Source organism: Stegodyphus dumicola, chromosome X1 (assembly GCF_044657685.1).
Source record: "Stegodyphus dumicola isolate Sdum_Otavi_A_Nest chromosome X1, ASM4465768v1".
NCBI classification, from domain to species: Eukaryota; Metazoa; Arthropoda; class Arachnida; order Araneae; family Eresidae; genus Stegodyphus; species Stegodyphus dumicola.
This window is the reverse complement of record NC_140780.1, coordinates 225897530-225913822: the sequence shown is the minus strand read 5'-3', so window position 1 is coordinate 225913822 and position 16293 is coordinate 225897530. Positions and strand designations below refer to the sequence as shown.

The 16293-nt window shown below is 33.7% G+C and overlaps 1 protein-coding gene across 5 annotated transcripts in view; it reads right to left on the bottom strand.

Moving 5' to 3' along the window:
• Nucleotides 1-16293, bottom strand: part of LOC118181053 (uncharacterized) — a 112090-nt gene that overhangs the window by 56239 nt on the left and 39558 nt on the right. For all 5 annotated transcript variants that reach the window (XM_035350128.2, XM_035350131.2, XM_035350130.2 and 2 more), the window contains exon 3: nt 9851-9950. In XM_035350128.2, coding sequence (XP_035206019.1) covers nt 9851-9950 — 100 coding nt within the window. The remainder of the gene's footprint in view (nt 1-9850; nt 9951-16293) is intronic.

Sequence of the window (16293 nt, the reverse complement as noted above, 5' to 3'; positions counted from 1 at the left end):
TTGACGGCATATAAGACGCACTTTTTTTCCTAAATTTGGTCTCAAAAAAGTTACCTGCGTCTTATACGTGAAGGACACAGGTGACAGGTGAATGCTGGGCCCGGACACCCGGGCGGCTTAATATGACAAATTGTCGGTGACAAATGACGGGTGTCGTCCGGTACCCGCACCTATTTAGAACAACACAACCCTGGCGACTTCCTGAAAGTAATGAATTTACTTTTAAAGTACTTTTTTATGCTCTGAAATGAGAGAATAAATAAACAAGTGAACTATTTGAAAAACCTCCTGCAGTAAGGTTTTCCTTAAATTTAATCCCTATGCTAATTCTGCTATAACAGCTGGAGTTGGATTATTAACCCTTAAAAAAAAAAAAAAAACACTTGAACCGATCTTTGATTCATTAAACAAAATTTCACTATTCTTTAACCCCCTTTTCTTTACCACATTTTTCACTTTTAACAGCAGAAAAATCTTTATACGTACTATTTCCAAAAATTCATTCTTATTCGCCACTGATGTAAACATGCTTACTTATTCTGCGGAATGTAAATAAACTAGCCATGAAAGGCATTTAAATTGGAACATAATAGCTAAAACATTTTGGATGAATAATTTTTGATACATATTAACTACACAAATTCAGAATTCACATTGAAAGACAGTGGAATACAGTACAAAGTCCGAAATCTGGATGTCCACTACCTAGAATAATCTAAAATCCGGACCTCAAAACCGCCAAAAACGTATTCTTGTAGAGCATGCGCATTCAGTTGATGCAAAATCAAATGCCCTCTGCGCATAATAAAACACCAGGAGAGTCCCGATTCTTAATTTCACTTCGACACTAAATAAAAAAGTACCTTGTTATTGAAGAAACATTCATTTTAGCATAAATTTGTATGATCAGTATATTTTGCTCAGTTGCTGCTATCTGCTTGGCATACATCTCAAACCGAAGCATTCCACATAGATACATCATTGATCTGACCCCAACCTGGCAAATCATTATTATACTTTCCTTTCATGACCGCATGTTTATCAAAACATGACAAATTGAGTAATGACTCGTGTAGAAATACCTTAACAATTTTTTATGTTAGTAATTGAATAATAAAGGAGTGTGGTAACCTTTTATGTTGATGTTACGCTTGGCGATGATTACAGATTTAAGTTAAATGCGCTAAAAAATATTGACAGGGAAAAATTTACCAAAAATTTCTTTGCGTATGTTAAAAATAAATTTTGTTGATGATACTCATAGACCCACAGATTAAATTTAGGGCTATTTGAATTAAGAATGACTGATTTGTTACTTCACATAAACCCAGAACCAGTGCCAGGGCTTGTATGACAGCATCGAGTCGCAGAATTTAGGACCGACAGAGACCGACATCAGGCAGTAAGTTTGCTAGTGCCGGCGCTCAATAAGGCTTAAGTATATTGTGTGAATTTATTTATTCAGAACTCTGATAAGCCTTAAGCATGTGCAAGAAGTAGACATAAATATGATAAATAACTAAACTAATATAATTCAGGCTTAATTGTCTCTGTGAGCGATAGAAGCAAGATAAAATTTAACGGAGCAACTTGTAGTTAGTCGCCAAGCACATGATGCATAGCCAAACATGTATAGTGAAGAATAGCTGAATTTGATGATGATAGCTGCTAATTTTAAAGGTTTTCGGATATCGCAAAACAAAGGTGAAATTTTCCAATGAACCCTTTCAGGACGGGCATCCCATATACGCATTCCCTAAGAACGTCTCTTACAGCCGGGCGTCCCATCCACGCATCGCTAGATATTGCATGCAGAGGATGGGTGATGCGTATACGTATTTTAAGCTGGGACGCTTTTCTGAAGGCCACTAGATGGCATCCTATGTCCATTACTTTTGAAATGAACACATTTTAGGTTCCTGACCTTGAGTTTGATATATTCTGCTTGACTGGTATTTTACTCATCAACTCTTGTGAGGGTGGGTGGGGAGGGAAAGCGTAAATAGAGGTGAGCTCTTTAAATCGCTGCGTGCTAATGAAAACATTTGCGTGGCTGATTTATATCCAATTCCTTTATTATTCTATTTTTTCCTTTTAGGGTTACTATGTGGAGTATTGTTACGTTTTGCATTGCCTTCAGTTATGTTTCCGTTTCTTCTCTTTTTATTTCATAAAGCCTCACTTCCAGTCTATTATGGTGGGAAGGCGCTATTTATCAGAGGAAGAATACCCTCATATGGTCAATGAACCATTTATTAATGCAGATGAGAGTGATGATTCATTTTCTAAAGAGTTAGAAAGTGACATTTTTTCTAAGAGTTAGAAAGTGATACTTCTCTATGCTTCGAGATTTACCACAGTCTTCATTTTAAATTTTGTTACTTCTTACTGTAAATAGTCTTTATTGTGTTGTTTTATTAATTTTAAACTTTACTGATGGATATCGCAAAACAAAGGTGAAACTTTCCAATTAACAGATTTTGTAAAGAAATGTGGAGAAGTGGTAATAAATAAACATGATATAAAAGAAGTTTTTCATTGTGATGACAATGCTTCTCAATCATTAATCAATTAATGAATGGCGAAATCCATAGTATTTTTCTAGATCCAGAAAATACTGCTACCGATAGTGAAGAAGTGACAAAGAAGTTACTGAAAACGAGAAAATTTCAATTGACAAGTTAGTTGGAACTCTCAAAACAGCAGCTACATGATTTCAACAATATATAACTAACCAAGAGATTATGTCTGTCTGCAGAATTAAAGAAAAAGTATTAGCAGAAAAAACGAAGCAACTTACTCAACTTACATTGAAAGAAATGTTTAATAAGGTAAACAAATAAATATTAAGCTTTTTTTTTTTTTTTTTTTTTTTTTTTTTTTGTAAATTTTGATACCCTTTAGATCATAAATACTTCCTTATTTCATAAATCACGATTTCATATTTTTAATTTTATAATTTCTGCATGCCATCTTATTAGATTTAAAGTGATGATCTAATATCTGGAAAAATCCCTAATCCGGAATCGCCGTAGTCCCGACGAGTCCCGATTTCGGACTTTGTACTGTATATATTCAAACATTTGGGTAAAGTAAAATAAGACAGACAGAGATTCATAATTCTTTTTCTGCAAAATGAGAGACCATACAAGGTAAGCACAGAAAATGCTAAATTTCTTTAATAATAAAATAAATTCTAATTTTTCAATTATTACTGCTAGTTTTCCATTAGCTTCTTTCAAAGCATTAGAAGAAATTGTATCAAAAACAATTTCCCTCTCCCCTCTGAATAAAAAAAATGATGAAAAGATTTTAAAGAAATGTTTCATATACTGAAATATTTTTTAATTCTCTCTATATTCTCAACAGCAAACAGCTCTTCTAATCATTTTTATTACATGTTTCATATACTGAAATATTTTTTAATTCTCTCTGCTCTATATTCTCGATAGCAAACAGCTGTTAAAAATAATTTTTATTACAATGATGCAAGCCTATCATTTTGAGAGTGTCTGCCGAAAACAATGTGGACAAAAATGTCACGGAGAAAACAATGCAAGGCAAAAATGTCATCGGAGAAAACACTGCAGGAGAAAAGAAAGAAAGGAGAAAAAATTGCAGTTCTAAAACATTATGGTATAAAACATCTTCATCAAAAAAGCGGTTAAAAAACATCATCATCAAAAATATTGTGGTAAAATATAAAGCACTTACAAATCATAGCACACATGCATTTTTCCAGCTTTAAAAGTTGTAATTGCATATTCACATAATGATCTGACAACAAGAAGGAATGAGGAATATTTTTGAATTTGAGTCCAATGACTGATGTAAAAGCAAACTAGTTTCCTTTACCCCCTCCCCCCCACTGAACTGGCCAACAGTGACCAAGCAGTAAAATCACTGAATACTGGTAGTTCAATCCAGCGAATGAGCTGGCTGCAAGAGATTTTCAAGTTTTTCCTAATGTATACTGTTGATACAAGCCAACTCTTGAGAAAGTTCTCCACCAAAACATCCCTACCCTTAGGCTGATAGCACTAGTGTGCTTTGCCATAATTCAAGAAATCCAAACCTCTATTGAAATATTACATGCTGATATGTTTCAAGTAACAAATCAGCATCCAAACAAGTAACTGAAAGGCTGTACATGAAAATGTTAATGATACTTTAAGATGATGAATCAACTGAAACAAAACAAAATTTAATTTTCACTAAAAGAATCAGATTAACAAACTTGAAAGAACACAGTTTGATAATTAACTAAACAATTTTAATAGAAGTAACCACAAGCAGTTACCAATCTCACTTTTACTATTTTTTTTAGATTATATTTTTCATGAAAAAATACCAATAAAACTTTATTATAAAATTTAATTAATTAATGACTTTTATTAGTTTTTTGGTTCTTACTTTTTCTGTACTTCATTCTATTTATGTTAGCTGAAAAATATGAAAATGCTCCTTATTCCTTTTGCTCACAAAGCATTATGTGAACATGCATTTACAATTTTTAAAACCTCAAAAATACATGTCTGTGATGTTATCATCATGCCATGATTTGTAGGTGCTTTATTTTTACAGCGATATTTTTAACAAGGTTTTTAAACTGCAAAGTTTTATAACCACTCTATTTTCAAGAATGATATTTTGTACAACAATATTTTAGAACTTCAATGTTTTCTCCTTGTTTTCTTTTGTCCAATGAAGTGTTCGTCTTGCATTGTTTTCTAAGCAACGTTTTCGTCCATGATAATTTTGTCACAACGTTTTCGCCAGTAACCCATTTTGAGGAATGCAAGTGAATTCCTACTTGAATCATACAGTTCAAATACATGGTCTGTCATTTCTATTCAACCACATATGATTGCATTTTTCAGTTTCATTCAATCTTCTTCTACACCTTCCATGCTTTACCAGAATATAAAACAGTCATGTTTTAAATAAGCCAGTAGTATACTTCACTGTGATTATACTGGCCTTTTCATTTAACAATCTATAAATTTTCATTGTACTACTTGTATGTTTGTCTTGAATCTGTTGATATTCGCACATCGCAGTCTTCGCAATTTGTCACTACGATAAATAAACAAGTGAGAATGCAAGTAATTAATGCATTTCATACATTTTTTCAACTGAAATTTAACTTCTTTAATATCTGAACTGCTATTATTATGGCATGTTTAAGGTGTTTTCACACAAGCAAATTTATAGACTTTCCTTTCAAGCCATTAGCATCTTCAATAGTCGACGTAGCAGAATTTACTAAAATTTATACATACTAGAAAATCTCATGGCATTTGCAGTAATGCAAATATCAGTTTTAATGATAGAAATGTATATATAACAATTAATAAGTAAGTCCTATTTCTCAGAAATTACATTACTATGAGTCAGGAGTCTTCAGTGACTAATAGCACTACAAATTTCTCAAATGAGACAGCCTTTCTGACACAGACAGAATTTTCAGTTTTGAAACCCAGAATAAAAAGTTCTGTCATCAGCCAACTGTACAATGCTTTACAATTATTTAACTCGCATTGGTATGTTTCTACAACTATTTAAATTTTAACATATTGTACAATGAACAATATTCTCTGATATGAGACATAGAATTTACAGAAAACATAATACTTTTTTAGTTAGATACACACATGATCAAATCAGACTAATTATGCATGCTTGTTACTTATCAAGTTTATGTAAGGCATAAGTAAATTTATTAGCATAATCAGAAATAATTTCAATGTGACACAGGAAATTGAGATCCTGTTATTTCACATCATTTTTAAGAACAGCAGAAAAATATGAGATTTCACATTTTAATAGGGGGGAAAAGTAAGTACAAAGTCCCAGAATCACCGTGACTTCAGCAATTACAGATTTTGGATATTTCCAAACTTTATATCACTTAGTAAGAATGATATGTAGACATGGCACCATTTTGCTTCACTTTTTAGGTCAGATAAAAACAGAAGTTCAGTTCCTCTTATATACTATTTTTAAGTACAAATTCAAAATAAATAATACAACATATTTGTTCGATTATTGCCAATACAATAAGAACTCATTTATTCAAGTGTGTGGACAGTTACAATAAATATGCCATTATCCCATACACTGAATAACATTGCCATAATATATAAAATACGAGGGTTGGAACTTTAATAGTGGCAACTATTTATTTACAAGGAATACAAAAGTGATTCATGTTATCATGTTTTGCAGTCCTTCAATATAGTCGCCAGCATTGTGTACAACCTGTTTCCAATGATGTGGAAGTCGCAGAATACCTGTAGCAGTGCCTGTTTTGTTTATAGTTTGAATGGACCGGTCTACTGCCGCAAGAATCTCAGGAACAGTTTGGAAGCGAGTGCCACGAAGTGGTTCCTTCATCTTAGGAATTAAGTTATAGTCACAAGGGCTTAGATCTGGGGAGTATGGTGGATGGTAAAGCACTTCCCAGCCCCATCGTTTGAAAAAATCAGTCGCAGCTTGCGCTGCATGCGGCCGAGCATTGTCATGCAAAATGAGAGGAGTGTTCTGCAGAAAGTGTCGCCGTTCTTTTCTCAAAGCTGGTCGGAGATTGTGCTCCAAAAATGAGCAGTAATACTGCGCAGTGACAGTCTGCTGTAGGGGAACGGTGCTTTAGGATGACACCATCACAGTCGTACACGAGAATCACCATAACTTTCACATTGCTGGGGTTCTGACGAAATTTCAAACGTCGTGGTGACCTGTGATGACGCCATTCATTTGATTTCAGTTCAGTTCAGTTCTAGCTGGTACGATCGGGCCCAAGTCTCATCCAGCGTAATGATACGACATAAAAAAGCATCTCCTTCGCACTCATAGCGCTCCAGGTGGGTTCGGGCAGCATCGTATCATAGCCATTTCTGCATTTCCGTCAATTGATGTGGAACCCATAGTGAAGCAATTTTTCTCGTGGACAGGCGTTCCTTCAGAATGTGCAGCACAGTCGTATGCGCTAATCCTGTTTGTCCGGCCAGTTGACGAATCGTTTGGCAGCGATCACTGTCCATTAGTGCGGCAACAGCTTGCACGTCTGCATTGCTGACACTCAGACGACCTGGCTGCAGCATGTCTACCACATTTTGGCATCCTTCATTGAATGCTTTCACCCATCTTGCTATGGTTCTGTAAGGCAATGCAGATTCCCCGCAAGCCTCTTGAAGCCCTTGATGACACTGTCATGCTGTACGACCTCTGGCACATTAAATTTTTATCCAACATCGTTGTTCTTGTTTTGAAAACATCCTGACAACACTTACTTTAGACCGCGAGCTAATACAAGGATCCGTTCTTAGCGTCCCTCCGCATGCACGTGACGTAGGCAGGACGAGTCTTTTTGCTGAGAGGTAAGGTAGGTATGTAGTTTACATGTGGTATACGCGATATTCTTATGATATGCTGCGTAGCGTTTTTTCAGCTGTGTTGCCACTATTAAAGTTCCAACCCTCGTAAATCGATGAAGAATCCACACAATACATTAACATGAATTAAATTTTGTAACTTAAATTTTGATTAACAACATATCTGAGGTGGTGAGATAGTATGGGATTAAGGGTGACATGATAATATTTTACTATGCTTTACAAATCCAAAAGTTTTGCATTTATTAATTGTCAACATGGAAAACAGATGATGATAGTGATCTTTCATATATCTAGACTTCTTTGCATTAGATGACAGTACAATTCAGAAACTGTCAACAGCAGAACATCAACTTTCTGTAATGTGTGCTGTAAAATGTAAAACAGCCACATATTTATCTAATCATATCAATCTAACCTCAGTTTTGAAGCATAGAAGCTCCAATCACTACATTTATTCATTTAATAAAACTCATCCTTAATTCCTCTATCAGTTAGTACCTTGATTTATTTGCAAAGTTGAAATTATGGTATAAAATAGTGACTATCTAGTGTATTGTGATGAAATGAAATTCTCTTAAATGTCGTCAGATGAAGGCAGCAGTGCTATGGGGGGAGGAAACTGTCTTTTGTCGAGAATGATAAAAACTTACTGACAAAAATGAGGAACTGAATAAATACAGTACAAATTCTGAAGCAGTTTTATTTGAAAATGACTTCACTAACGATGGCAATGGAGAAAATTTCACCTTATGAAGTAGGAACAACAGAACTGAAATGCTTTCAAAAGTTAAGAAAAAAGTACTTAACAGCCTTTCTAACAAACCTTGAAGACTTTCAACGAACTAATAAATAATATATTCAATATAGAGCATAAATCATTTTCATAAACTATTTACATCAAATATTATGTTTTTATACAGAGATTATGTATTTAATACTAGACAGAAACGGTATGCAATATTAATAACTCACTTAAATTTATAAATAAAAAATGAAACTAAATAAAATTTTCTTTCACTGAAAAGCATAATATACAATATAGAAATATGTTATATGGAGGGCTGTATACGTACTATAAAAAATATATGCATATGTATTCATGTAATAAAATTTTCTTTTACCAAACGATGAAAGAACTAATTATACAACAGCTAATAGCTGGACATTTGGAGAAAAAAACCCTACACTTGCAGATTAGAAAATACAGTTAAAACTCTTGGTGACAAAGTTACTAGTATTTCTCAACACGTAAGCACATGCTGGTGTAGAATATCACCTCTTTAAAGTGAGTTTCTCCACAGACCAAAACTGTCAAACTACAGGTGGTCATCTCAGAAAGATTTCACTTTATATAGTTACTGTTGCTGACAAAACTAGTTTGCTTGCTTTCATGTAGTATGGTTTCTGTAACAGAAGTTCAGAGTAAAAGCACTTTTTGATATTCTTCTTATGTACTATTTTCAAGTACAAATTCAAAACAAATAATACAACAGATTAGTTCCATTGTAGGGATTTATATTTATTTTAACTATATTTTAAATTTTAAGTTCAGACTTTTCTATAAGCCTTCATTCCCCTAATGGAATAATGGCCAGAATAGTTAAATGTTGTAGCGCGCATGAATGCATGCAAATTTTCTATGTTGAAGGACGTAGTTAAAAGCCGAATTTCAGTAGGAGAAAGAGAGAGTTAGCCTCTAGCTGCCGTCTCTGTCATAGGTAAGTTTGCTTATTGCTGGTTCAAGTGGCTTAATTGCATTGCCTTGCTGCCACTAGCATAGAAGGGGGTTGAAGTTTGAGATCTCACTGAGCCCTGTAGGTTAGTTTATCACTTGTTAAAAATTTCAACTTTTAATCTTCAATTATCTGACTTTCAGTTACTGCCCAAGTAGAGGCAAAGTTTGTTAGCGTCGAGTTCACGCATTGCAAATTTTAAAGAGTTAATAAATGGTTTAAACCCTTCTTCTGCGTAGTTTCCTGCTACTCCAGTATCCAGATAGAAGTTAACCCTCCTGAACTCTACACCATAATTCCCAATAAAATGAGACCTCACTTGTGCAAGTGTGTAGCAGTTGCGATAAATATGCAACTATCCCACCCACTGAACAAGACTACCATAATATATTAAGTAATCAATGAAACCTCAAATCTCACCTCAAAGTTCCTCCTCCACTTCCCTCAAAAAAAAGGAATGGGGAATTCAATTACAATGAGTTAAAACCTAAAATTATACATATTTTCTCGATATAAACAACAACAAAAAATAATCATGCTAAAAATTCATTATAGATAAAATTAAAGGTGTTCATTTAATTAAGCACATAGAATTACAAACTACAAAACCTGTAGTTTTGATTAAATACACAGAATTGCAAACTAAAAAAGCTATAGTTTCACATTTTTGCTACATTAAAATGGATGTAAATGAAGAACTATAAAAACAGTATACTTTACCCATATATTTCTTGCTGCGCATTTAACTCAAAATGCAGTCGAGCTAATCTCTCTTGCTGTTCCCGAACCTGCTCCATTTTTTCAAATGTACAGTCTTTTCCTAACAAAGAAAATCAATTTGATTAGAATTCTAGCACAAAGTCCCAGAATCACCATGACTTCAGCAATTACAGATTTTGGATATTTCCAAATTTTGGATCACTCAGTAAAAATGACATGTAGACATGGCACCATTTTGCTTCACTTTTTAGGTCAGATAAAAACAGAAGTTCAGTTCCTTTTATATACTATTTTTAAGTATAAATTCAGAATAAATAATACAGCATATTTGTTCGATTATTGCCAATACAATGAGAAATCTGCCCAATACAATGAGAAATGTGATCTGAGATGTCAATCCAGATGACCCACAACATGAATCCATGTTGTTACATACACGTGGCAACACAATAGTTACTTGTTGAACTGAAGTGAAGTAATTGCCAGTTGATGTTGGTTTGTAATAAAAAATGTGCTATGTGATCCTGTATTAATGTCACTTATTTATTGATCGAGTTATATTAATATGAATATAACATAGCACAGTCATGTGGAGTAATATTACAACTAATTGCCAGGCAATCCCTTTGGTTGTTTTTCCTCTCAGCAGACGCAAGATAAGATGGAATTTTGTTACCCACCGCAAGGCCTAAGTTTCGACGGCAATGTGGCCGAAAATTGGCGCAGATTCAAGCAGCTGTTCCAGATTTATATAAAAGTTTCAGGAAATGCTTCAAAAGATTCAGATGTGAAAGTTGCTTTACTTTTAAATCCCGCTGGTGAGGAAGCAGTTGAAGTGTTTAACATGCTCAATCTTTCAACAGGAGATCAGGGCAACTATGAAAAGTGCTTGAAAGGTTTGACGCTTTCATGATGCCTAAAACTAATGTCATGGTGGAGAGATTTTTATTCAATAAGAGAAAACAAGAAGAAAGGGAACTTTTTTATTGTTTTGTAATTGACCTGAAAAAACTGGTAAAATCTTGTGAATTTGGTGAGCAGAAAGACTTACGTGTGTCCTTGGAGTATCAGATACCAGTTTACAGGAGAGGATGCTACGAGAAAATAATCTGAGTTTGGAGAAAGCAATTGATTTAGGGAAAGCTACTGAATTGAGCAAAATTCATGCTTAAAATTCAAACGTTAAGAAAACACAATGTTGACAGCGTAACTTTTTTTTTTAAATGATGGGCACTTGCCTATAATGGCATTGTCCACTACTAAGGCCAGAAGTGGTAGCCATTTTATTGTGGAGGCACCTAATAGGCAGCCACTGTTAGTTACTATGAAGGGACAGACAATTTTACATCCATGCGTTCTCCCGGATTCGAACCTGGGACCTTTGCTATCACAGTCAGGCTCCCCTAACCACTATACCAATTGGGCAGCTGTTGACGGCATAACTAGAGGGAAAATGAAGCAAAATCAGGCAGGAGGAGCCAATGCAGCTCAAGCAGTGAGGAAGCACAGAGGATGGCGTGGTACTGCTTCAAATACTGAGATGTTTTTGTGTAAAAAATACAACAGACATAACATTAATAGACAATGTCCGGCATATGGAAAAAAATGCTTTAATTATGGCAAACTTAATCACTTTTTGACTATGTGCAGACTGAAACATGTCCAAAATGTTTTTCAGAATGACAATGCAGAGGTATATAGTGAATCTGATGACGAATTCTTCGTGAATTCCATAAATGTCCAAAAAACTAAAAGTGTATGCTCAACATCGTCTACAAAAGAGTGGACTAAAACTATAATTGTTGAAGGAACAGGTGCGACTTTTAGGTCAGACACAGGGTCTGAAGTGAATGTTTTGCCTGTGAAAATTTATGAAACACTGAGTGCTAAGAACTCTAATCTTATTGTAAACAAGTGTAATGTTGTATTAGAAGCATTTGGGGTCCAAGATTAAACCTGATGGGTTGTTAATGTTACAATGTTCCTCAGATGGTGAGGATCATCTTCTAGAGTTTTTAATTGTTTCTAGCAAGCATATACGTCCATTATTAGGACTTGATGCATGAGTTAAACTTAATTTGATTCAGTTTATAAATAAGGTTGGAATATCAAACAAAGGAAAGTTGGATCAGTATACAATTGTTTTACCTCCATCTAATCAATTTATTATTAATAATTCAGAAATGTTTGAAAGTGTGGGAAAATTTAATGGATTGTGTAAAATAATAGATGATCAGATAGCTCCTGTAGTGAGACCACCACATAGATTACCACTTAGTTTAAAACCTAAACTTTAATTAAAATTAAACGAATTAGATCGACAGGGCATTATTGCAAACGTTGATCAACCTAAAAACTGGGTTAGCATTCTAGTAATAATGGAAAAAGCTGGCAGATCCTTAAAAATATGCTTTGATCCCCAAGATCTTAACAAAGCTATAAAAAGAGAACGTGTTGATTCCAACAATTGAGGAGAATTTATCAAAGCTCTGTAATAAATCAGTTTACTCTGTTTTGGACTTATAGGATGGGTTTTTTTCAAATAGCGTTAGATGGGGATAGTAATGATCTTTGTACCTTTAGCACACAATTTGGATGCTATAAATTCTTAAGGCCTCCAATGGGTATTTCCTGTGGACCTGGAAATTTTCAGAAATGCTATCTTGAAAATTTTGATAATATACCAGGAGTATTGATCTATTTTGAAGACATCCTCATTGCTGCTAGCACCGTACAACAATATGATAAAATTTTAACAGACGTCATCAACAGAGCTAAAGAACTCAATATTAAATTCAAAGCAAAAACTTCAATATAGGGTTAATGAGGTTAAATATTTAGGTCATTTATTTAATGTATCAGTGGGCATATTACACTAAATAAAAGCATGAATTACAGCGTGTTTTGGGAATGTGTAATTATCTGAGGAAATTTGTAGCGCATTTTTGAGAAAACAGCCATATTAAGAGAACTTTTGAAAAACAAAGTAGAATGTCAGTGGTTACAGCTACATTCTAAAGCATTCAGGGAATTAAAAAATTAGTTTCCAACACACCTGTATTACGAATATTTGATAGCAGTAAACCTATCACTATACAGGCAGATAGTTCTAAAGATGGGTTAGGTTGCTGCTTATTGCAGAATGGGCAGCCAATTGCTTTTCTGTCTAGGAGTTTGAATAATGCAGAAAAAAACTATGCTCAGACTGAGAAAAAAATTTCTTAGTATTTTATTTGCTGTTAATAAATTTCTCTATTAAATTTATGGTAGAGCGGTAGAAGCGCTTACTGATCATAAACCGTTAGTTTCAATTATGAACAAAAATATTGCTAATGTGTTGTCAAATAGATTGCAAAGGATAAAAATTAAGCTCTTAAAATATAACTTAAAACTTAAATATTTGCCTGGGAAATATATGTATATTGCAGATTTACTGTCACATTCCTTTATTGAAACACATGCAAATGAAAACATGGATATGACAAAGATTGTTCATTTACAACTAAGAAAACAACTTCAAATTTCTGAGAGTAAGAAAAGGGAATTTCAGAAAGCCACATTAGAAGATGAAGGGTTATTTAGTGAACGAATATTGGCAAAAGGGATGGCCTTTGAGTGTTGATAAAGTTCCTAAAGAAGCAAGATCATATTTTAAATTTAAAAATGAGTTGAATGTTGAACAAAATTTAGTTTTTTTTTAATAATCGAATTGTAGTACCTGTTGCATTAAGGAAGTGTATGTTAACATTATTAAGCTCACTGTGGGGTTGAAAAATCAAAAGCTAGGGCTCGACAAGTACTATTTTGGCCAGGAATCAACAGTGACATTGAGAATACGATTTCTAAATGCCTAATTTGTGATAGGTTCAGGCCTCAAACAGTAAAAGAACCTCTTGTTTGTCATGAAATTCCTAGTTTACCTTATGAAAAGGTTGGTACTGATATCTGTGAGTATGCGGGAAAAGTTACCTAGTAATATGCTGTTACTTTACTAAATGGGTTGACATAATTCCTCTAAAAAATAAAAGTGCAGTGAAAGTTACTAGTAGATTGAAATCAATATTTGCAACACATGGAATACCCAAAACTTTAATTTGTGATAATTTAACAGTTGGAAAGTGAAGAGTTTCGCTCGATATTCTAAATCTAATGGATTTGCAGAAAAGTTGGTAGGTATAGCTAAGAGTGTATTTAGAAAAGCAGGATTGTAGAAATTAAATGAAGCTTTACTTGAATATAGAAATTTTCCAATTTGAGGTATAAATTCATCCCCAATTCAAATGCTAATAAGTAGGAATTTAAGAACATAGTTACCAATTACACAAACAGAATTGAAACCAACTGTAAAAGATCAATATAGAGAAAAAGTGAGGAGTAAGCAGAAACAGGTTAAAATCTATTATGATAAGCATGCAAGGGAAAGACCTGAATTTATTCCTGGAGAAAAGGTAATGTTGAGATGAGAAAATAAATGGGAGCCCACTATAGTTATAAAAAAGCATTTAACTGATAGATCCTATTGGATTAGAACAAAAGATAATAGGGTAATTAGAGGGAATAAATTACATTTAAGAAAATCTAAAAATCATAAGAATTTAGTGACATTAGATTATTATGATCTATGTAATGAGAATGAGGAAAATATAAGTAGTGAAGATCCAAAAATACATAATGATCCTCACCATCAAGATAATAGCAATACAGTCAAAAATCTTTAATCCAGATGTCCATTATCCGGAATGATGTATAATCCGGACCTCAAAGCTACAAACTTTCTGTGCATGCGTCTACGCATGCACATAATATGTTTATGCATGTGCATTTAATGTATAATGGATGGTATAAGCCAGTGGTCAGCAAAGTGCGGCTCCAGAGCCGCATGTGGCTCTTTGGCTCCTTAAGTGCGGCTCTGGTACAAATATCCATAGAAGGCGCAATAATATTTTCATTTTAAAAAACTTGGTAAGAAAAAATTACATCTTATTTTGATAAATTAAAATTCTTCCATAAATCGAGAACATGTATAACTTTTGAGTAAAAAGATTAAAATTAATTATATTAGGTATATATAAGGTAATTAAAATTTTATATTGTTGTAAAAATACGTAACGAACATCGAGTTTAGTTTTATTAGTTTTTGTAAACGTAAACATAACCATGTAAAAGCTACTGGCATACGGATGCATGCTTTTTATAAAGTAGTGAAGGTACAAATTGGCAGCAGTTGCAGTGTAAACAATTTTATCTTATCTACCGTGTCTGCCGTTGTCCTGTCTTATTAAAAAGTTGTATTTTTAATGTGTTTAATTTTAATGTGTCGATTTCAATAGATGGGGCCAAAAGTATGACCGGCGTAAGAAAAGGAGTTGTTGCTATTTTGAAAGAAAAAATTCATCCCGAGATACTTGTTTACCATTGTATCATTCACCAAGAAGCGCTTTGTGCGCAAACATTTCCGTAAGAAATTTGTAAAGTTATGGAATTAGTGATTACCATTATGAACTCCTTTAGCTAAAGCTCTTAATCATCGCCAATTCAAAGAATTTTTATTTGAAATGGAGAGTGAGTACGCTGATCTTCTGCTTCATAACAAGTTACGTTGGTTATCAATAGGGAACGTTTTAAAAAGTTTGTCCCTTTTTCCGGAAATTAAAGCATTTCTCCTTGAGAAGGGCGTTCACTATCCAGAACTAACAGATGACCAGTCTCATCTAAACAGCTTAATCGTAAACTACAAGGGAAAGGAAACTTAATTTTTTCGATGTTAGAAGAAGTAATAACATTCTAAAACAAATTATCCATTTTTGCACAGGATTTTGAAAGAGAAACATTGTTTCACTTTCCGAGCCTGCTGAAGCATCGCCAAGAAAATAATTCCTCTATTGATAAACACCATTTTAAAACAATAATTTTAAATATGACGGAAGCACTTCTCAGCAGGTTTCAGGAATTTAAAAACAACAGAGCAATTTTAGCATTTGTTAAAACTCCTCTTAATGCTACGATAATCGAGTTGAAATTTTCTCCTTTTGAAACTGACATTGGTAGCTTTGAAATACAATTGCTGGATTTAAAAAAAACAAGGAAATATGGTGCTCTAAATTCGAACATCTTTGTGTTGAATTAGAAATACTGGAGAAGAAAAATGTGATCTTAGTTCACAACATAAGTGGTCTGCTTTGAATGACCTGGAGAAGGAAGACATGATCATTTTCAATGCTTGGAATAGTATTCCTGACTCTTACGACCAGCTGAAAAAGCTCGCGTTTGTTGTTATTTCCCTTTTCGGTTCTACATATATATGTGAACAATCTTTTTCAAGCATGAACATTATCAAGAGTAAACTGAGAAGTCGTCTTATTGATGAGAACTTGGAATCATGCCTAAAATTAAAAACAACAACATACAAACCTGACTTACTCAAACTTTCCAAGGAGATGCAA